Source organism: Pinus tabuliformis, chromosome 8 (genome assembly GCF_031772625.1).
Source record: "Pinus tabuliformis cultivar Carrire ecotype Pingquan chromosome 8, CPIR1, whole genome shotgun sequence".
Classification (NCBI taxonomy): Eukaryota; Viridiplantae; Streptophyta; class Pinopsida; order Pinales; family Pinaceae; genus Pinus; species Pinus tabuliformis.
This window is the reverse complement of record NC_142294.1, coordinates 889,847,627-889,872,750: the sequence shown is the minus strand read 5'-3', so window position 1 is coordinate 889,872,750 and position 25,124 is coordinate 889,847,627. Positions and strand designations below refer to the sequence as shown.

Genomic DNA, 25,124 nt, shown 5'->3' with positions numbered 1-25,124 from the left:
CCCCACGGGCCGCCTAGCAGTGGTTGGGCGATTCTGGGAATCGCCCAGTTGCCGCCGACTGCCCGTGGGGAGCCCGATTGCAAGACTTACCCATTTAAAATGAAAAAAATTGATATTAAAAAAAATAAAACAAATATTTTATAAAAAAAAAAACAAAAATGCATATAATTTTTTTAAACAAATAATATTTATTTTTTAAAAAAATTTAAATGTTTTTTTTTTTTTTAAACAATGTTAAAAGAAATTATTAAAATTTTTAGTATAAAATTTAAAATGTTTTTTTTTTTTTTTAATAAAAAATATGTTGTTGTTGTTTTTCTGTTTTGGAAATTTGATAATACCTATATTTTTTTTTAAATTTTAAATGTTTTTTTGTTTTCTTTTAATTTGAATATATATATATATATATATATATATATATATATATATTTTGGGTTTTTTTTTAAATGTTTTAAATCTTTATTTTAGTAGTTTTTTATTTTATTTTTTTTGTTTGTTAATTTATAGTTTTTATTTTTTATTTTTTTGTTTGTTAATTTTCTAATTTTTAAAAATCTAGTTTGTCTTTAATTTAATTTTATTATTATTTTTTTTTGGTAGTTTTTGATATTATTATTATTATTATTTCCAAATTCTTTTATGGTGGTGGTTGTTGTTGTTGTTTTTTTTTAATATGAAAAAAAAATTGACGTAAAAAGTTTTAAAGTGTAAGAAAATGTAACATTTACAAAAAAAAAAATCCACACTTAATATATTAAAAAATTTAAAGTGTCAAAAATCATTAAATTTAGAAAATAATGATTTATATTCATACATTAGAAAATTTAAAGTAAAAAAATAGGTCTTTTAAAAAAAGGGCATGATGCAGAATCACCACTTTTTAAATCAGCATGCAAATCACTAACATTCTAAAATGTAATATATATATAAAAAAATTAAAGTGCCAAAAACTATGCTCTAAAAAGATATGTGTGTTCTACATCGCCCCTTTTCAAAATCGGGTCACTTTTTTGCTATCTCTATGAAATGGGTAACAGTATCAGTTCTTGTTTCAAAGTTTACATTGTTCTTCTCTTTTAATAGAGCTTTGCTTCCTTCATCTTTCTTCACTAACATGGTTGATTCATGTCTTCAACCTCTTTAATCAACTTTGTTATTGCAAACATGTTGTTCTACTTTTGATTTGTGTATGGTGGTAGGGAAATCTTTTCACCAAACAACAACTAATCAATAAGATGTTTTTCTTGCATGAGATTGAACCACTCTTTGTGAGATACATAATTCTCATCAAATTTCACTTCATATGTTTCTGCATCAAAGGGAGTTTCCTCACTATCACATGCTACTCTATTGTTAGCTACATACATACTTTCAGTCTTGATCCCAATTATGATGCTTACAACACAATCACCATTTATAACAACACCACTTTCATCATCATCAATTTTCTCACTCCCCTCCATACTATACTTCATTTCAAGAACATCCAAAAATATGTTTGCATTATGTATTTCACCAAATTCATGCAAAATACTAGACAAAATGTTTTCATCTAGAGCTACTATAATGAGAAGTAATTTACTGCACTTCTACACTTATCATCAGAATTCATCGAAGTTTCTTGGACAAATTTCCATAAATCTACTGAACCAAGCAACCCTTCCATTTTAATTTCCCAAATCTTAAAATTTTTACCTAAGAAAGTAGGGAGAACTGGTATTAAGATCACTTCAATATTGCATCAATGTGTTCAGATTCTTCATGTTTATTCATATCTTCATTAGGCATGAATTCAATAACAGGAAACATTTCAAATCCTTCTACAACTTCTGCCATTTCATTCTTTCTCTTCAAATATATCAATTTTCTCTGTGATTATCTGAATCTCCTTTGCTGACCCATCACTCTATCACATAACTAAATGTGCAGCAAACAATGAACTCTCACTCCTCAAAACACTTCAATTCACACCAAATTCACGCCAAACACTGTTTCCAAAGAAATAATTGGCATAACACACCAAACATCACCAGCCGCTTCACGACTCACACTGTGCAAAGCTAAACTTTGTATACCTTTGTCAGTGTACACAACAACCATAATAACAAACTCAAGTTGACAACATAGGGCTAGTAGCCAGAACAACAATCATGCCTTCATATTCTCACTTCAAACCATGAGTCATATACAGTAAACAAATCGATTATATTTTTTTAAGGAAAAACATAAATATTTCCGTGACATGAAAGAACTTTTTTTAATAAACCCACTTAAAATATCCCACTCAAAGGTCTCCAAAATATTTTGACACAAGGTGCTTTCAAAACATTAATGACATTGTGTAAATGTATTTAATTCTTTCTTTTTTTGGTTTCATGCAACGTTGTTAAAATAAAAGAGAATTTAAGAAACACTTGCCAGATTTTAAAAAAACATTATACTGCCTTTTGAGAAAATTCATACAACGTTGTTAAAAGAACAAAGCATTTAAAAAACAATTTCCATATTTAAAAAACATTTGCCATATTTAAAAAACATTTGCCATATTTAAAAAACATTATACTGCCTTTTGAGAAAATTCAACTGCCACACTACGCCAAGCCACAAGCTTTTACTCCACAATCAACACCAACTAGGTCTACACAATAGGCCACACCAACCACGCTCCAAGAACCACACACAATGCTTATCTTCTGACAATGTTGGCATCCAACAACATATCACAAGACACAATACAAATGACCACACGCAATGCTTATATTCTAACAGTGTTGGCATCCGACCACATATCAAAAGGCACAATACAACACGCAAGGCAGGATTTCAAATTACACTTTGTGACTCCACATGCAGCAGATCAATTTCATCCAACACTAAGATTCTCAACCCTTCCAAATTCTTCAATAGGACTGCTCCAAGCTCACCGCATGTTCTCTCATTCTCCTATCAGAGAATAGAACTCACAACAATTTCGACAATCTCAACGTCCACCAAGTTCCAACACCACTGCGCCAAGCTAGCAGATTACTCAACACACCAAGCTCGTCAGGCCAATGTTCACACACTCCTACACTTCGATTCTTCCAAGGCCCATACAGCTGGCAACAACCATAACAATATGACCCTTCACCAATGCGGTCACACTAATGCGCCACACAACAACTTCTAAAGCCACGATTGGCTCCTTCAATTCACAAAAAGAAACAACGCAAGCCAAACACAGGTCTCCTCTCTTCACACTATCAAAGACTTGCAAGCTCAACGCCTTCCTCTTGGCACACACCTTAGCGCTCGAACAAACATACAACTCCAACACACAACGCCCTCTTCAACTAGCTCTCAGGGCTCCACACAGCTCAGTGTGATTATGTCGCTTTCCCACCACAGCAAGAGCTCACGCTCTCTGCACACTCAACACAACAAGAAACTTCACGTTGTCTCACACTTTCTGCACAACGGGTTCTCCACATAGCTCTTAAACAACGCACACAACAGTCTCTCTCAGAGCTCTTCTGCACACAACACTACAAACAAAGAAAACACTCAACGACAATCTCCATTCACTACAACAAAACCAGCGATTAGCGTCCCTTTTTACTTCTTTTTTTGCATCTAGAGCCCATTTTTGGTGCTATTTGCATCCATTTATCAAATATGGTGCAAAACTTGACACAAAATTTGCATCAAGTTTTGCACCAAATCTTACACCAAGTTTAGCACCAGGTATTGCAATAGGTTTTGCACCACGTTTTGCACCAAATTTTATGCCAAGTTTTGTGTCATCCTTTACACCAGGTTTTGTTCCAGGTTTTGCATCAAGTTTGGCACCTAATTTTGTTTGACATACTTTTGCATCCTCATTTGCATCCACTTTTTGCACCTACACTTGCATCAACTTTTGCATCCTTTTTTAAATCATTTTTTGCATCCATTTTTTCATCCATTTGTGCATCCCTTTTGCGCCAAGTTTTACATCGTGTTTTGTGTCTAGTTTTGCATAAAATGTTGCATCTACTTTTGTTGCATCCACTTTTCCCTCTTGTTTGGCATCCATATTTACATCCTCTTTTGCATCTATTATTGTACCCACTATTGCATCTAATATTTTTGTGCCACAATTAGCGCCTAGTTTGGCACCTCCTTTTGCACCCACTTTTGATTATAATTTTGCATCCACGTTTGCATCCTCATTTGCGTCTAGGTTTTCATCAACTACTACATCTATTTTTGCATCCCTTTTTGTATCCAATTTTGGACCGGGATTTGCATCGGGTTTTGTGTCTCGTTTTGCATCTACTTTTGCATCGACTTCTATTGCATCCACTTTTGCACACAATTTTTCATCCACTGTTGCACCCATTTTAAATTTCACTTTTTGCATCCATTTTTACATCTTCATTTGCATCATACTTTGATTCTTTTTTTGCATATATCATTACATCCACTTTTGTTATGCCACAATTTGCACCATGTTTTGCACTCACTGTTGTATCCACGTTTGCTTCCAATTTTGCATCCATGTTCACATCCTCTTTTGCATCTATTTCTGCATCCACTTTTATGTCAGGTTTATGCATTGGGTTTTGCATTTCGTTTTGTATCTACTTTTGCATCTACTTACATTATATCCATTTTTTGCATCCAATTTTGTTTTGCCTGTTGCATCAATGTTTGCTTCCACTTTTACATCCATTTTTGCATCTTATTTTGCATATTTTTTGTCTATTGTTACATCCACTTTTGTTGCACCATATCTTGCGCCTACCATTGCAACCACATTTGCTTCCACGTTTGCATCCCCTATTGCATCCACTTTTGTTTCATCCATTTTTGCATATACTTTTGTTTCCGTTGTTGCATCCACATTTGTTTCACCACAATTTGTGCCAAGTTTTACACCTACCATTGGACCCATGTTTGATTCCACTTTTGCCTTCATGTTTGCATCCAAGTTTGCATTGACAACTGCATCTACTTTTGCATCCACTTTTGTGTCAGGTTTTTCATGTTGTTGTGCATCTACTTATGTTGTATCCACTTTTCATCCAATTTTACTTCTATTGTTGCCCCCATTTCTATGTTCGCATTTGCATCCCTTTTCCAACACTCATCATATTTTCTGCATTGATGATATTCCTTATGGTATTGACAATTATGAACAATTGATGACAATGTCAATAATATTGACAATGATGAAAATGAAGATGATGGCGATGACATGAATTGTGATTATGATGATAAAGATGATAGTGGTTACAATGACAATGATGATAATGGCAATGATTATGATGATGACGATGCTAATGACGTTGGCGAATCTTCCCAATTTTAGATGTTGTCATTGTCATAATCATAAGCATTATCTTTGGTGTCATGATCATCATTTTCATCTAGGTCATCATCAAAAACAATAATGGCATGAATGATGATGATGCATGATTACAACAATGTCGATAGAAATTACATTAATGATGATGATGGGGATGATAAAAATGACAATGACAATGATAATGGTGGTGATGATGATCATCATCGATCATCTGTCAAAAATAGAGTTGTTATTTCTCTTACGTATATCAATGTGTCCTAAACAACCCTTTTCTAGCACTGATCACATTTTTTGGGTTGATGATATTTCTTACAACATCTACAATTATGAACAATTGCAAACAATGTCCATAATGATGATGATGATGGCATGAATGGTGATTATGATGATAATGTAATGATGGCAATAACAATGACAAGGATGATGGTGATGATGATGACAATGATTATGATAATGAGAATGACCTTACAATCTTATGGATTCGTGAACAATTACTAGTTTCAATACCATCTTCTGGATACGTATTACTATCATACTTTTTAAATTTTCTGTCTCTCTTGAGGTATCTTACTATAATGGTGTTGTCAACACTAGAAAGATATCTTGTTGTAATGGTGGTTCTAATGTTAGCACTAGCAAAGTTTAATAGGGAGGATGCTACTACAAGAGGAATTCCTTCTAAGTGACTATGGCATTCAAAATGAGGCTTTATGGGCTGCTTGTTAACACATGTTCTCATGCTCATATAAAATTAATGTGAAAAGTTGCTTTAATTGGTTCCCATGCATAATTGATATTGATAATGGGGTGGTATAAAATTGTAATGGGCATATCCGTTAGTTAGTTATGATGGGTCAACAACATTGAAACCATCCAAGTGACATTTCACCTTGAACAATCGTCGCTCGTGCGAAAACACGAAGTTTATGTAAATGAAAGTTGTGATTGTAGTGGAATTAAAACCATCGAGAAATATCAAAGAAGACGCTGCCTACAAGTTTTGAAAGACAACCAAGGCATTGAACAACTATTTGCGTTAGGATGTAGTGAGGGAATCGAAGGAAATTTGGCAGCCCTAAGTTGCCATTACTATTGCCAATCACACATTCAATAGTAACCATAAAAGGTAGCCACATATAAACAGAACCTCGAGGTGTTGATAGTCAGAATCTATTGTAATAGCTTTGACGTATATATAGTTTTGTGTTTAGATGAGAATGAAGTGGGCTTCATCCAGGGTTCGGCTCAATCCTCGTCCATTCCATGCAGTGGTGTTTAATTCGCCAAGCAAGAGAATATTACGTGAGCGTTCAGAGTTAAATCAACAGAAATCAAGGACGTGTGATTGTCAAATTATTGCTCCTCCCCTATGATTGAGCGCTTGATGCGATGGTCATTATCCTTGGGTGATACTTTTATTCCCCATTTTCTATTGAAAAAGTAGCGTTTTTCTGTTCGATTATGATAGGATTGGATGAACGTTGGTTTGGGTGGATGTAGACCCATGTTTTTTTGTGGTGATCTTCAAATGTCTTGAGGATAAGAAAAAAATCCTTAACCAAGGTCCATGGTTTTGGGGATGAGTTGGTCTTCTAGTGAAGCCATGGTTTCCCAACTTCAATCCTCTCACTATGTTGCCGATGACTACTCTAGTATGGGTAAGATTCCCAGTTTTCCCATTCACTTTACCCATCTAGATCTCTTAGAAAAAGTGGGCAATTTTATTGGAAGATTCGTCAAAGTAGACAGGGAAAGACTTTTGAAAGGCATTTTCACCTATGTTTGCATATGTGTTTAGGTAGATCCCAATGAAGTTTTGCGAGATAAAATTGAGCTCAAGTGGATGGGAATTGTGTATTCCCAACCCCTGGACTATGAAAATACAACTTATAGATACACGTATAGATACACCAATAAATTTCAACCACAAACCTGTAAATTTCATTTTCCTTCACACCATGCATCTAATTTGTATTCTGTATGAGAATTAACAAAGGAATGATGCTCTTTTTCCTATATTTTGACTCCCGGAGAATACTATGATAAACGTGGATAGACATAGGGTCCTGTATGGTCCATTTACATCCCATGGATGGGAAATCAGAAGTAAATAAAATAACATCCATTACATAGGCACTCATGTAAAATGGGGGAACAATGTTTTCTAGAATAAAAAAACTACAGTTCTTCCTATAATCTAGGATTTGGATACTTAAATTATTAGATAGAACAGTCCCCCAGTCCATAACATAGCTGCATCAATCAAGGGTACCCACTGGTTTGAAAACTTTTGGGTATTGACATAACCAAATAATCTACATATCATAGTGGCAACATAACAATATGGACCGACAAGAGAAGCTATAGAATGCATACCCTTATTTTCTCGCTTGTGCTTGCTAGCATCTCTTCTCCATCCTTTGATGACTTCAGATTGATCCTGATTTTCCTTCATGAATTTCTCAATGAAGTCATATCATATTTCTTCTGAGCTGCCGACAACTGGTACATTCGAGTCGAATCTTTGTTGGTGAAAGAGCCGATGATTGTGTTCCTCTTGGTCATAAAGTTTCTGTCAGCGATGTTTAGATGGTCAACAACACATGTGATCATATCCATGTAAGGAAGGATGTTCAGCTGAGCAACAATTCTGTGGAGGAATGAATTGTCCAGATCACTATATGTAGTATCAGAAACTGGGTATGAATCTTCGGCTATGACTACTCTTTCTGTGACTCTCGGCTCTTCATCTTCGAAAAGTTGATATGTGGCCTCCCAGGTAGATGTTCCGGTGTTTGAGGTGCATGTGGTATCGGTAAATAATGCAAGCAATTCTGCAAACTTAGGGGGAAGAGCAACTGATTGTTGTTGAACAACAGGTTTCTTCATGGGTTTGGTCGACCAAGACATTTTTGTTGAATTATGCTTGTTGGGACTGACTTGTCAAGAGAAACACAAGGGTGAGAGTAATTAACATTCAGAGCGAATAACTTAGAAAATAACCGATTACATAATAATCCAAGACTTTTATGAGCGAAATCTCAAGAAACCGTTAGTAATAATGAATGCGTTTATTCTATCGAAAACCATTAATTCTCCACATTTGGCCATTAATATCGCATCCGCCATATCTCAACTTTTGAAGCCTTGTCACTTTGAAACCTTCGATTGCAATACGTGTTGCAGACTCGACTGCTCCATCATAGCACACCTTAATATAATATCACAGTTGCCATGTCACACCTTTCATATCACAAGTTTTAAAGACGTGTGTCTGGTCATGGACATTAAAAGTTGCAATGGTTATGGTGTAAATAATTAAATTGAATGGATATGGTGTAAATAAAGTCGGAAGTTAGAGGCTTCGGAAGTTTGGTCATGGACAATAAAACAAAAACGCCACTCGCGAGATCCCAATATGCAACGTGGTAGTTTTATGGGGTCGACCTCTTTATTACTATTTACATATATATGCCGGATTTTATTATATTTATGCTTTAAACCTTTAAAATTTATTTGGAAAAGGTTTTAATCGCCATTTTTCTTAAAAGACTTTTTAGGATGTTCTAATATAATCCTTTCGCATTGAGGCTTTAGAATTAAACCTAAAATTTATCGCTCTTTTTAATTAATTTTTTTGATCTTAAAACTAATATTTCCTCTCAATTTTTTTTTTATAATTATATCCTAAATTTTAAAATAATAACCCTTCTCTATTAATTCTTTTATTAATTATATAATAAAATTATTAATTCATACAACACATATTTAACATTTTACTAAAATATTACTTTTACTTACTTCCATATCCCACTACTTCTATGACGTTGCACAAACCTACTTCCATATCCCACTACTTCTATGACGTTGCACCGGTTTGTGCAAATGCTAGTTCTATATACGATGTAGGGTTTCAGGGTCGGCGACAATGCTTTTAACTTTTTAAAACATTTATATCTTAAAATGGGTTGTTATATCGGATGTAGGGTTTCAGGTCCGCAGATATATCCTTCTCCGAGGGGTTTCAGGAGGGCCTCTTACGCCACGCCCCCTTTTCAGGTAGACGCATTTGCAAATATTTGCATTGTGCTATTTTTCTTTCCAGGCGGCGGATTGACTTGATCGGTGCATGGACAAAGGTGCATTTTTGGATAACCGATGCGGCTGGTTCAGATCCTCATATGCAATCAGATAGAGGTGAGTCTAAGCCTTGATTTCTTTTGTCCCTCTCAACCCATATTCTCTTATCACGATGTCTTTTTTGTTTTGTATTTCCGCTTCACATTTTCCAGAAGAGGTGCTGCTTATATTTGCTTTCACAGACTCACAGCAGGCATATTTTTTCAATCTGTGTTTTTTTTGGCGCATTTATTGGCTTACATATCGATTGATATTGATATATTTTCCCTCAATTTTTCTAATCTTTTATTTCATCCGAGTATAAAGAGATACATTCTGTAAATGCTTTAAGCTTCGAGAAATATCAGAACGAAAATATACATTCTTTGCTAAGCCTGAAGAAGGCATTGATATTGATTGAAGGGTCCTGTAACTTCTCTAAAATTCAGAATTCTTCTTTTGAGGCACTTGGATCATCTTCAGAATACTGACTGTCATAAGAATCCCCATTCGAGGATGCAGAAATATGTTCGTGTAAGATATGACAATCCTTGATTTCACTTCATAACCTTGAACCCTCAGCCAACTGTAGTCCTTCCTTCCTCAAGGTGTCTGCTTCACCATTTAATTCTTTGTAGACATGTTCAAAGCACTCTGAAATAAAAACGGACAGAACGTTTGATTTCATCTTCTACTACTGCCATTCATCCAATTAATTACTAACAACTGATGAATTTAGTAACACTTGTTTAACAGATTCTTCTCCTACAGGAAAGTAGCACAGTCTGAATTTAAAGGCTAATCGAAACTGTAATCTGAATGTCGTTTGAGCCTATAAACGGACACAGTTAGAAAACATGCACAGAACATGTAGATCACTGTCGAGAACCCCTGTTAATGCTATTCCATTATCATTGAATAAAAAGCTGCATCACTAACATATCTCAGTGCAAAATGCACTGCCCCCTTCCAAGTATTAGAACTTGTGTTTTGTGGCAACCTGATGAACTTGCCTAGGCTGCACCATGTACTGAAAGTGTTGACTGCAAAACAAATGTTAGGCCTTGTGTTAACTAAGTACATGAGGAAACCTATCAATTCCCTGTATACAGATGTTCATCAAATCTGAATTAGAATCAGCAAAGTACAATGGATTTACTACCACAGGGGAGTAGCCATGGGTTTGCAGTACATCATTTGAAATCTCATCAGAATTTCAATTGCATACACTGGAGTAGCCATGGGTTTGCAGTCCATCATTTGAAATCTTCTAAGAATTTCAATTACATACTTTTTCTGTCCAAGGAACACTTCACCTGCACTTTGCTACACCCCTAGAGCCAGCAAGTAGTGCTTCAAGTCATGACAAATTCTCTTGCCAATTTTGCCCTGCACCAGTTTGTGGATTCCTTTTAACTTCCTGTGAGTGTAAGATTGTCTACATATGGGACTAAAACAAGCAGATTAGAATGATCTACCAAATTGTAAAAATTAGAATCTGCATCTGTCTCAGTGAAACCCAAATCTGAAAGTTACTCATCGATCTTGGAGTGCCATGCAAATGGTGCCTGTTTCAACTCATAAAGGGCCTACTTCAACTTGTAAACATGGGTCTCAAGCCTATTCACCTAAAAGCCTCTTGGTTGGTTTATTCATATAACTCCTTAATCAACCTATTAAGAAATGTTGTCTTTACATAAATTTGATATAAAATCCAATGGAAGATTGTTGTGAAAGACATAGTAAATCTGATAGAGGTATATTTAGTAACAAGAGCAAAAGTCTCCTCATAGTCAACTCCTTTTTAATGGGAGAACCGTCCAGCCACAAACCGAGCTTTGCAGTTTTATATGCTGCTATCTGGTGCATGCTTAACCATGCATGATTGTTGTAAGAAAAACTAGAGTCAAATACTGACTTCTCCACTAGTCTAGGCACTATCTCCTACCCATCATTCTTTAGGAGGAGATGTATTCCTCCATCATGGCATTTTGCAGTACTTGCTTCCTTAGTGCCGTTACTAGAAGGTTTTGTTTCAATAATGAAAGATATCAGTGCAACATAACTAGGGAACTTTTTAGGAGGGTGGCTTATTTGAAGGGAAGTAGTTGGAGCACCAACTTACTTTGTTGCCTCTTTTAATGTCTAGATTAGCCATCTAGGCTTTCTAGCTGAACTTGAAGGTAAAGAGGCACCCCTTGCACTTCCAAAAGCTTGCTGATCTAAGTGTGCATTTCATGATCTTTTTGATTTCTGCAGATCTGTTTTTGGGATACCAAGCTCTTCTGCCTCCATGGTCACTATTGGAGGTTCTTGAGACTTAGAGGACCATGCATTTTCTTCAAACTTGGTATCTCTGCTCACAACTACTTTATGTTGAGATGGAATGTATATTCTATAAGCTTTTGAGGTTTCACTCTAACCTACAAAAATGCCCTTCAAACTAGAAGGTTCCAACTTGGTCCTTTTCCCATCTGGAATATGAATGTAGATAGGAAAACTGAAAAACTCAAAGATGTGTTACTTGAGGCTTCTGAATTCCTCCAGTCTTATCCTTCAAAATTCTGTGAGGATACCTATTCAAAATATAGACAATGATGAGACATGTTTATACACAGAGATACATGAGCAGAACTAGATCATGAATCAAGGCCCCAAACTACTGAGGGTTGTAGGGAACTATCAACATTTTCTTGATTCTTGATTTCATGCAAAAGGTATCAAACTCCTTTGGTTTTTGTGAATTAAGTCTAGGACTTCCTAGAAGAATCATCAATAAAATATTCATAGTAAATGTTACTTGATAAGGAAGTTGAAGAGATGGGCCCACATACATTTGAGTTGATTAGGTCAGAAACCCCTCTTGACCTATGTTTACTGCCAGGAAAACATCCTTTACATGCTGGCCAAGTGCACAACCTTTGCACACTCCTTTCTTCTCAGCCTTGAAGATTGGCAATGCCCACACCATGTTTTTCAAGATTGGCAACATTCACTAGTGCAAGTGACCTAGTCTCTTTTGTCAAAGCTCACACATGTTGTCACTATCATACCCTAAAGTTCTTATAGGATTCCCTTGCAATTTAGGATGAGGACTTGTTGATCTTCAAAGTTAGCCATATAATCATCACTGAAATTGGAAAGAGATTTTTAGTTAAGCTAGGTACATACAAAACATCATTAACTTAGTAAGCTTAAGGATATCACTTGATGGATCCCACTCTTGCAACTGGATATGTGGCATCATCACCAAGTTCTACTAAAGGTACTCTTGTTAGAGGTTGTATGTTTGCAGGCTCCACTGTCCACATACCAGTCCACATCAGACATGATGTCAGATGACAGGCATGAGACCATTGAGAAGTGTATCTCGAGATTGGATGAAAGCTCATCCACTTGAGCTGATGCTTTTGTACTCTTTACAAGTTGCTTTCCCTTCCCCTTCTTTTGATGACATTGGAAGCGAAGTGCCCAAACATTTGACACTTGAAGCACTTGATGTGGCTCAAGTCCTTCCTTCCCTGGTTACAAGAACCTGGCTTCTCTTTCTTCCCTTTTTAACCCTTCTTAGTTCCTCTTTTCTTGTTGCCCTTCTTCGTCTTACTAATGGGGACAACATTCTGCTCCTTCTAGTTGAAGTCATTCCATAGCCTCTTCAAAATGGGAAGTTTTAACTTTTTTTTGGCCTAGATGTCATAGCCAAAAAGTTTCCAAAAAGAACAGGACCTATTTAATGCAATGAGTACTAGCTTTTCACCCTTCACCTCCTCTCAATTGCTGCAAGCTGATCATGGAGATCAATAATCTTCATTAAGTAGGAAACTACAATATCCTTTTACTCATTTGCAGGGATTAAGCTTATTTCTTAGGAATGTCTTCTGTTTGTTGTTCTCACTCTGATAGAGTGACTAGAGCATCAAACATGTACTTTATTGTGGTCTTTTTGGTGATGTGAGGGATCTAATGATCCTTCATAGATTCAAGTATGACTCACTTGACCTTGGCCATCTTCTTTTTATGATTTACTAATTACACAGGTTTGGGAGGCTCTACAACCAGTTTCTCAATGAAGTTAGACAAATCCTACTCCAACAATATCTTTGTGCCTAGAGGCGCTCACCAGCCTGGTATGGAAGAGATGTTGTAATGTCGTGTCTTGATATGTAAACATTTTGACTCAGTCAAATTGCATAAAATGGAAATGAAATAAAATTAAAAAAAAAATAAAATAAAAAATAAAATTAATAATTAAAATAAACTTGAGGTAAAATAGTCAATTTATTGTTGGTGGTTTTGACAACCCATGGTTTTGCTAATGGTATTCTTATGTAAGAATAATTTCTCACTCTAGATCCATCTTAACTCCAGATCTATCGAGTGTCGAGAGGGATCAAATCTATTGAGGTGCAAACCTCTTTTAGAGTGAAAAGAAATTTGATCCCGCCAAATGCTTGGAAGATCTGTAGTTAAGATGGATGCAGGCTGGTTACCTGAGACTTCCCTGGGATGAAGTTAAGAGGGACCTTCCAATCTGTCCATGTATTTGAGATTGACTGTAGCCATACTACTGCATTGGAATATCGCCTAAACGAAAGTTAAGACAGATCAGCAGCCTAACAAAGAACCCGACAACTTGAAACTTCACTGTGCTTTTCTCAAGCATGGATCACAGCATCCGATCCCTGGAGCCTCCTGACAGCTCCCTTTCATAGGTAGCAGTCCTACTATCTATTCAAGGATTTTTAGAATGTTTCAACAAACCTTTCTCTGATACCATTATGAATTTTTGTCTAACTCATTGTAAACAGATTCTTCTTCTAGTGGAAACTAACACTGTCTAAATTTAAAGGCTAATCAAAACTGCAATCTGAATCTCACTAAAATCTACAAACACAGTTGGAATACATACATTGGAACACACAGATCAATGTCAAAAACAGCTGTTACTGCTATTCCAATACTGCTGAATAAAAATCTGCTAGAAAGGATTTTGTGTAAGAACTGAAACTAACCCTATTACAGATCCATACTCTCACTCTTTCTTATAAGTGACACCTAGGGTTTATAAAAATAGATATATTACTTAGATCTCTGGATCTGTGCTCTATCTAACTGATAAAAAATGAATTCAGAAAGACTGAAAAATAAAACAGAACTGACTCATCTAACTTTAGCACTTTATCTTTAACCTGAAGTATAATGATAAAATTATCTTATTCTTTTTATGGCTGGTCCATACATGCATGTGTGTGCCCTTATTGCTGGAATAGTAAAATTTGTGATGTGCTCCTACTGTCTATTTATTGCTGCATTCTCACCAACAGATCATTATGCTGTTTGGAATTTAATGCTGCATGGATTCGTGTAATGCTGCTGTAATATAAGGTGCCCAGATCTGCTATGTGTGCTCCAACCTAGTAGAAGATGATCTGGGGTACACTATCTAACAACAATGAGCCAACAAACACTGGTATTTTTTTAAATGCCATTGTGGGCTGCTCGCTTTTAGAGTATTGTTAGGGAAATAAGCTCGGTGTAGTTATTTGATCCTCACCTAAATCTTTGTTAAATATGATACAATGAGAGTTATTGAGATAGAGAACACGTATGGCTTCCCTTTTTTGGGGGGTACCTTGACTAGCTCCATCAAAGTAATCCCCATGTTCCAGATTTGTCCATAGGAGCACGAATCAACTTTTTCTGTGTTGGGGTTGATGAAAAAGCTTTGAAGTTTGAGAAGATTGACTGACCTTGGAAGGCACATTGAAAGAGTTATATACCTGTCTTCAAAGATTTCAACATTTCTATCTTTCTAGATTCCCCATGATACTATTAGAGGAAGGCCTTTGAGGACTGAGTTTTGCTACCACTTTTTAGAGCACTCTTCAGCATAACCTCCTTGTCCACAGTCCTTTATCCTTGTCAAACCATCCAGATTTCCTTTATTAAGGACAGAATATCAGTAAGTGGTCTATGTTCTTTTCAACTCTTTTACACATGATACATTTGCTTGGACTTGATCCATTTCTTCTCTTAAGAACTTCCTATGTGGGTGCTCTATTTAAGATTGCCAACTGCATGTAAATAATGAACTTTTGAAAGGTTCTTATCCAGATGCGCTTCCACCATGAGAGTGTGCATTCTGGTCTGTCCAGGGTACACGATTCTTATCCTAACTTTGGAGTGTAAATCCCCAAGGCTGGATTTTAGACCAGACATGTTCATCATCAGAGTCTTTTATATAGGCATGGCACACTTTTGATTTGTTTATAAATCCTTTTGATTGAATATTTTCTTGGCCTTTGAGTCGTCTCTCTGTTCAGCGCTATTCCAATCCTGCTGGCAAATGGAGGAGTTTCCTGGTCCAGCTGCCTGGTCTAGATTGAAGAGAGTTTATCACTGCTTCTGGCAGCTTGTACTCAGCTCCACTGCTTATCCATGGGTCTATACTGATCTTCGCCTTAGCCTCATTGCAAACCTTCCATGCCAGCAATCTGCCTATTAAAGGGAATGTTATAGTCAGTACTTTCAATAATATGGATGCATTGTTGATTGACTTGTTTGGGTTTCCAATCCAGTCTTCTGCTGAATTGGGCTCAATATATCTCTGAATGTGAATCTGATTCCAGAGGTCCTCTTTTGATATTAGTCTCCACATACACTTGGCTTTTAGGGATTTCCCGAAGGAATGATATTCGATATGTAATGCATGTGGGCTTTTTTGTATACCTTTGTTTTCTTAGCAAAATATAGTCTTATATTATAAAAAACAGATCAAGTACTGTAATTGCTTTCTCTTTGCATCCATGCTAGAAGAGCCAACATATCAGATTGGGCATCATATTTGGAATGTCTCATGTCATTCTAAGGACAAAATCCACAACAGTGATAAGATTCAATGTTTGCTTTTATTTTTATTGTGCTCTTTCCAGCTTTGTGGCTGGAATGTGTTGTAGGTCCAATTGAATCTGTATTGAGTTCAACCTGATTGTACAATGTATTTTTCTAACTTTCTACAAACGTGTTGTTTATATCTAGTATAAGCAGATGGGGGATAGACTCATGGAGTACTAGGCTTGTGCAGTTACATCCTGTAATTAATCTATTAAGATTGGTTCTGGTCTCCTTAAGTCCATATCCAGATGGGTCATGAGGGGAATGCAGAAGTTGATTTTGTATTCTTATCGGCACTGGGTCATAGATCCCACGATCCTTCATTTAATGTCTAGTTTTTGTCAATAATTAGGTTCTGTTCTTTAGATACTCCAATCTTTAGTTTTAACTTTTAATGTTTAGTGTTCTTTTATGGTGATTATTTTTTAGTATTTAGATCCTGTAATGATCCTTCTACTATGATTGGTTCTTTTTAAATTCTTTTCTAAATCCTTTTCTAAATCCTTTTCTAAATCCTTGATGTCAAAGGAACACAATTTCGTTATCGAGTCAGGCAAGTCTTTGTTCATTGGAATTAAAAACATTTTACGGAAATGAGAGTGCTACCAGGAAAAAATTTAGATAATACAGTTCTGTAGTTTGATGCTACAACAAATTTTGTTTGTGCTGTCACTGCCTTGTTTGGTTATTGGTATCAATTCTACTTTGGTACTGCATTTAGATACTTCAAGCTACATCATTTCCACATAAGATTGATAGGAATTCGACTATGTAGTGATTATAAAAAACACTGCTGTTTATCTATCCTATTTTAGTACTACCACACGACTTGCAATTGTGCTAAACATAAAATACGAAATAGTTAAAATTTTGATCCATTTTTTGCTTTTGTAAGAAAACAATAGTTTATTTTAACCAGTGTTCCATGAGGATGTGTCCCCTATGGTGGGGTGCACGTATCCACGCTTCCCACACACCTAGGATGGGAAGATGCTCAGGGACACGTTTCCCCACGCCCCCTTTTAGGGAGACGCAGGGGGAAACGTTTCCCTACTGTGGGGATGTGTTTCCCCAAAAGGGGTGCTTCTGGGCAGCTCCCCTAAAAAAGGGCTAGGTGCTCCCCCTTAATTTTGCTTGAAACAATAATTTATGAGTGGGAAAGCTCAACATTCAACCCTAGGGCCCTATTAATTGACTTAGGATGTTTGAGAGTGGTTCTGACCTCATTTTATTTCATATGGAGAAAGTAAATTTCAGATTCCACTCAAAATGCATCAGACATAACAATTTTTAGGATTTCAGGAATGAGCGAATTGCGATGTTTCCATTGGGCTCTATTATATATAAGGGTTTGGAACTACCATTTAATCAAGAGCACCAAGCCCAAAAGCACCCCTTTTGAGGGGGGCCATGTTCTGCTTTGGGCAATTAAGAGCTATCTTCCTCAGCTCAACCTTCAGTGGAGCTGCTGATTGATTGCCTCCTTGCTGTCACTTGTTGCTGAATGAAGGACCACTTCACCCGGTCATAAGTTTTCTCAAAGTCTATTTTGACAAACAAGCCATTGAGGCTAGTATGATGGGCACATTCTATGCCTTTAAAGACTGCATTGAAATTGTCAAGGATATATTGCCCACAAATAGACCTTGTTTGTTCTAGGCGAATGCTCTTTGGAAGAATATGCTTGATGCACAAGGCAGATGCCTTGGCCAAGATTTTTTAAAAGGTGTTTAAAAGAGTTATGGGTCTCCAGGTGGTGTTTAGCACTAGGTCTTTTGCCATAGGAATGAGTTTGATAATGCCCTGGTTGATTCCAGCTCGCAGGGATTGGCTTCTGAGAGGCTCTTTACAAACTTTTGCACAACTAAACTTAACTTCATAGTTTACAAAAAATGCTTTGTGCACCATCATCAATATTTTGGTTGCAAAAAATTGGTAATATAATCACAGAAAGTGATAAATATTTTTGTTTCTTACTGTAACAGCAATACAAACTAAGCCCCTAGGGTTAGCTCAATTGGTCGAGTCTTGTCAATAAAGCAGCTTTGTTATTGAGAGGGCATGGGTTCGATGCTGTCAACACTCTCGAGGCTAGGCTCCGTGGTTGCGCAGGCAGTAAGTGGTCACTTCAGATGGATCTGCCTGGTACAAATATTTTGGGGATGTAGCGGTCACCGATCTCCGGGGTTCATGAACCACATAGAAAAAAAAACAACAATGCAAACTAGTTTTTTTTATGTAAAAGTAAAAGAATCTACAAAATAATGAAATTGTTGCATTGGCTGAGTCGACTCAAAGTTTTGTATTTTACTTGGTTCATTTTGGATAGATGGTTCAGTCCTCTTTGTTATGTCCTGTAGATTTATGCAAATGTAGAAGACTTCTATTTGGATTGCCCAACAATTTTGCTTATCTAGTTGTAGACAAGTACCATAAAATGCATATATCCTTTGGCTACATAGCAGTGCTTCATACTCTTCCCAGTCTCCTGAGTCTGGCTGAGTCTTGCCAAGTCAGCTCTGGACCGAGTATTCCCCAGCGACTCCCCTGGCAGGCTCCCCTTTGGCTTAGCGGAGTCTTGCCAGACTTGCTAGATTCGGGAGTCTGACCCAGGCTTAGCTGACCCAATGACAGTGACCAAAAATACCCCACACTTGTGATTTTTAGGAGGGAAATGAAGTGTTTGAGAGGGCAGGAAGTCTTTATAAAGACATTTCTCCCCTTATTCTTTATCATTCCATATATTTTTAAGAGCCATTTCTTCCTTAGAAGAGTGCTGTGTGCTGTCACTGTGAGCGGGTTGAGTTCATCATCATTTATGAGGGAAATTGAAGGAGGCTTTAGCATCATCAATGATCACTAGCTGCTGAGTAAAGTCGTCTCACCCTCTCAGCATTCAAAGTTCAGGTAAGTGGGCAATTACACATTCAGGTTTTACTGTTTAGTTTATCAACTTGCATTTTTTTTAAAGTTTATACTAGTAGGCCTGTAGGATGGGATGTCATCCTACAGGCTTGATGAAGAGACTCAGGGTCTCTTTAGTGTTTCATTATCTCTAATGGAAACACCAAATACGTTTGCACCACAATTATTGCTTCAGTCTAGAGATTTTGGCTAACTCCTTGAGGGCTTATTCTTGGCATCTTTGTAGTCATGAATGAGGCTTGAGATTGGACTTGGAGACATTGTCTACCTTGATTATCTAATTATGTTATGAAACTATGAGTTATGTAGCTGAATGGAGTACTATTTGTGAATTTGATCGTGGAATTTCAGTTCACTATTTTGCATACAAATATCGAGTGTCAAATGTTGTGTCATCGTATTTTATGAGATAATCTTTTGAAATTCTGCATAGATTGTGGTTTTATAACTTATATGGATTGGTTTGTGCTCAAAATTTACCATGTTTTGAGTTTTTTTCTCTTTGCTGGGTCTGTGCTGAGTCGTTGAGTCTTGCCAAGTCCCAGCCCAACCAAGTCTGGCAACTTTGCTACATAGTGATAAGCATTAGATGCTAAACTTGATGATTAGGATTAACCCGATAATATTAGATTGAGCAGCAGATTGTTTTGATGGATTAGAATAGTTTTTAAATTCTGCCCCTTCCCATGTTCTGCTTAATTTTTTTTCTAGTAACTGTTGTAATATAGAAATTAAAAAAAATTATAAAACAACCATAAAAAAAATTAAAATTAAAAAGAACAACACATAACAAATATCAAAACCTAAACTAATTTGCAATCTCTAACTCACTCATTCGAGTTACCAAGCTTATGTCTACTCAGCTTGCTGCGCAGCACTATTTGACTTACCAGTTAACTATTGCACCTCCTCCTCCATGGCACTCCTAAAATGCTCATTGGCCATTTTTAATCGTCAGTTTTAACTTTTTAGTCTTGACTTTAGATATGGATGACCTTAGACTGATTCTTTGACTTTCACTCTTTACTTTTTTTGAGTTTGAGTTATATCAATTTACTATTCCAATCTTCAGGCTTAAGTATCTACTATAGTCTATTTTGGTTAGTACTAATTAGATTCTAGAATCACGAATTTAAATTTTAAATCAATTTAGAATCTAGAATGATGAATGATGAATTTAATTTTTAAATCAATTTAGATTCTAGAATGTTGAATAATGAATGATGAATATGGATCAATCTAGTTCATTATTGAATCTCGTGGTGTATGAATGAATGATGTATGTATTAGTATGAATGATGAGTATGGATCACTGTATTTCATTATTTAATTCAATCATGTACGGATCAATGTATTTATGCTTTCATTATTGAATATATATATATATATATATATATATATTAAAAAAATTATATACCCCCATATCCCCCTGCCCCCTAATTTTACCTAAAATTTGAGGGTACTCTCACACGCCCCCCCTGTGCATCACCCCAGAGATGCATCTCCCTATCCCGGAGTCTTGGTGGAACATTAGTTTTAACTTGCCAACATAGAAGGGTTGAAAATATAGTATGACTTCATATTGAAATATGACCATGCCCTTCAAATTTGATGCCAGGTTGAAGAAGTATTTTAGGAAAAGTATTTGGAAGTGTGTTCTAGTGTTTGCCTTTTAGAAAATGTTAATTTTTTTTCAAGCTTTCTTTTCAGTTCTTATAACTGATTTGTTTGTTTTACTTTAGTGGTTTATTTATAATAGTTAAAAAGGCTTACGAGATTTAATGGAAACCTTTTATACCCACACCAGATATGCCAAAAAGACCTTAGACGTGTGAATGCCAATTTTGATGCACCGTTCATATTGTGCAGTTGTGATGTTTTTTGTTAACGATTGTGCTGAATAGCTTTGTGTCGAATGATGCAGGTACCTTCAAGACAATTTATACCACATACGGGAATCACATGAGATGGATCTAGATTTGAAGATAGAATTCTTCAAACATGTTAACTAATGCATTCAACTGTCCAATGTTCTTAGGTAGCGGTCTTGTAAGATTTCTTCTGACAATATCTGGTAACAAGAGTATTATTGTAATCATTAAAATGTTATAAATAAGATATATGAAATAAAAATTCAGGTATTGAATTTTTCATTAAACATTATTTAGAATGTATTAATACTTATAAGTATTTGTGTGAAAATAAATTGAATTGGTTTATGTTTAAGGACAAGGCATCCAAGGCGAGGTTAACCAAGACAAAAGTCACTCATCGTAGTGGCCAGAAAGGTTTAAAAGCACTGATAACAACCTTTGTAAGTATATTAAACATGTGATATTTTTTTAATAAATTTTGTACTAGAAGAAAGTCATTGTTATCTAATTTCTCCCTATTTACTGATTGATAGGAACTAAAATATGGAAGACCTCCAAATCATTTGGAAAAGGAGGTGCTGCAGCAAAAGAGATGGGTTGAATTTGTTGTTTGGATGGACTCTATGGTATGTAATCTTAGTTGGATTTCCAATATACTTTTAAACCATATTTTCATTTTATTTTTTAGTACTATTAGATATTATATCTTACCTCATTTTATGGTTAACATTGTATAACAAAAACATGTGTTGTGTTATGTAATTAATACTAACATGTAATATTGATTTTTTTTCTCAGAATGCTATAGGTAATGATTACCAAGACGATGATCCAAATTATGTTCAACATATATCAGGAGATGATGAGGATGAGGATGAGGATGATGGTGGTGACGGAGGAGATGATGATGATAGTTGCGGTGTTGGTGATGATGTGGATCAGAGTAATGAGGATGGTCAAGATGATCATGAGGATGATCTTGGTGGTGGTAGCTAGGCATGCACATGCATTGTTTTTTATGAAGAAATTATTGTGTAGAATGACATTGTTATGTTTAGATGGGTGTTGTGAATTTACCCTATATCAATGAGACATTTTGATTTTGTAATCATACGATGAGTTTGATTTATGTAAGTTGTTAATTTATCGTAGAATAACGATATTCATGAAATATTTTGATTTGTTAATCATATTTGAATTTTACTTGTTTTGATTAAAAATAATACTGATTTTATTAGTATTATGTTGCTATTTTATACATGTTTTGAAAATTTTTAATGACACATTGTTATTTTTTTGGATGGATGTTGTCAATTTCTCTTAAATTTCTTTACAAATGATTTTGAATTGTGATATCTGCTTTAATGATATTTAGAAACTATCATATATTTCACTATGAATCTATAAAGGGGGTCATATATGTAAAGAAAAATATACTCTATATAAGAAGTCAAATGCGGATGTAACCATGGATGCAAAATTGAAAGTAAAATTGGATGTTAAACTAGAAATTAATACAAAATGCAAACAATTGACATACAAAGTGTTTTAAATTAGAAGTGAAAAATTGTGCAATAGTTGACACAAAGAAGGGAACAAAACATGGCATACAAAAGGATATCAAATTGGGCAAAAACAAGGACACATAAATGGGCACCAAATTAGATGCAAAAAAAGACAACAACTAGATGTAAAATAAGATGCAAAGTTGAGCGTTAAAAAGAAGCAAAAAACGTTACAAATTAATATGCCAAATGATGATGCAAATAATGGTGTAAATTTGGGATGCAAACTTGGGTGAAAAAAAGGAAAAAAAAAAGATGTAAGAAAAGACATAAAACAAGATGCAAAATGGGGCTGAAAAAAGGTGAAACCAAGGATGCCATATTGGATGTAAAAAATGATTCCTAATCACATGCAAATTTAGGCTCGAACTCAGACACAAAATTATATGCAAATGTGGACACAAAATGAGGCAAAAAAAGATGCAAATTTGGATGGTGAAAACGATGTAAAACTAGACACCAAAAAAATGCAAAATTGGATGAAAAAGTCGGTGTAAATAATGGTGCAACATTGGACACAAGTAGACACAAAAAAATGGTGCAAAAAGGGGCATAAAATAGCTTAAAATTGGATGCAAAACTTGGTGCAAAAACAAATACAAAAGTAGACGTAAAAAATGGCTCTAAATTGAATGTACCATTAGGCACAAAATAAGATGCAAAGGTGGACACAACACATGACTCAACATAAGATGCAAATATAAATGCAAATTTGGATGCTCAAAATGATGTAACATTAGATGCAAGAGATGGTGTTAAAAATGATGCAAAATTGGATGAAACAAATGACGCAAAATATGGTGCAAAATGAGATGGGAAAAATGGAGACAAATCAAACGTAAATGTGGATGTAAAAAATGGTCCAAAAAAAGATGCAAAAATGGGCACAAAAATGGATGCAAAATTTGGTGCTAAATCAAATTCAACACATGGTGCAAAGATAGGCACCAAAGCTGGTGCAAAAATAGAAGCAAAAACTAGTGTAAGACTAGATACAAAACCTGGCGTAAGACTAGATGCAAAAACTGACACAAAATGGATGCATAAAAAGACGTTAAATTGGATTCAAAATACAGTGTAAACTTGATGCAAATGATGGTGCAAAAATGGAAGCAAAGAATGACACAAAATAGGAAGCAAAAGAGAATGAAAAATAGATGCAAAAAATGACACAAAACTAGAAGCAAAACCTGTTATAAAATAAGATGCAAATCTTGGTTCAAAATTTGACGCAAAAAATGATGCATAGTTTGATGTAAAAAATGATGCAAAATCTAGCGTGAAAAAGGATGCAAAATCAGGTGCAAAAAAGAACGCTTTAAAAATTGTACAATAGAGCCAGATTTAGCGCCAGGTTGCTCATCACAATTACAAAAAAAATGCACTAAAATCTAGCGCTAAATCTGGCGCAAATCGCCGGTTTTGTTGTAGTGAATTCTTCATCGTAGCAGACTAATCTAATGGTCAACAGGCACAAAACAACCTCACCAATCTTCACACGATTGCACCAACCTTGGCGTCCTCCACATACAGCGTCACGGCTCCACAACACTGCAACTAAACCGAAACCCTCAGCTCTGATACCATATCAAAAAACACAAATAACACAACGCACAACTTGAACTTTACATTGACATCAAATGACTTTTATACATGTTCATGAAGTTTTTAGATTCTAGTTGTCAGTGTCTTCTTAAGGAAGCTATCTGGAGTCTCCAGAAGCCTCAACATAATCTCCTGAATTCTCGAGAAGAAACTGTTGAGGTTTCTAAGTCTAACAGTTAGAAACCCTCCATGTACTATTTGATTTATTCCTTCCTACTTGTTTTGATTAATTAACAAGTTGTTTACCATGTAAATACTGAAAATAAACACAAGTACATGCTCAATACATTATAGATCATCAACTGAAGGAAACAGAAACAAGCACACAAATGACAACGTTATTTTTGGACTATTGTCCCCGAAAAAACCCAATGCGGGACAACCGATGCAGTTATCTAAGGGTTTGATTTATTAAGCAGTTTCAGAATACAATCTGGGTGCCAAATCCGGCTCACCCAATAGAGAAAAATATCGGCAGTTCCGGCTTTTGCCCTCCGCGTTAGCTTTTCCAACAGTTCTGGCAGTTCCCGGTAGTTCTGTTTATTCCCAGTAGTTTCGGCTTCTGCCCTCTACCCTCTACGTCAGCTTTCCCGGCAGTTCCGACAGTTCCCAGCAGTTCTGGCTGTTCTCAGCAGTTCTGGCTGTTCTCGACAGTTCAGGCTTCTGCCCTCTGCGTCAGCATTCCCGGCAGTTCTAACAATTCCTGACAGTTCCGGCTTTTTCCCTCTACGTCAGCTTTCTCGGCTATTGCGTTAATCCTCCCAACACTATCTCTGCCTCTCTACTTCTGTATTCACTACTCCTTAGTTGCAA

At 35.8% G+C, this 25,124-nt stretch overlaps 1 protein-coding gene across 1 annotated transcript; it reads left to right on the top strand.

The window, feature by feature from the left end:
- Positions 1-9,289: 9,289 nt before the first annotated feature.
- Positions 9,290-22,304, top strand: LOC149238404 (uncharacterized). Its single transcript, XM_089366973.1, has 5 exons — positions 9,290-9,526; positions 21,192-21,316; positions 21,495-21,581; positions 21,675-21,767; positions 21,940-22,304. Exons 2-5 carry the CDS (start codon positions 21,269-21,271, stop codon positions 22,135-22,137), a joined length of 426 nt encoding a protein of 141 aa, XP_089223099.1. The 5' UTR covers positions 9,290-9,526; positions 21,192-21,268; the 3' UTR covers positions 22,138-22,304.
- Positions 22,305-25,124: the final 2,820 nt, after the last annotated feature.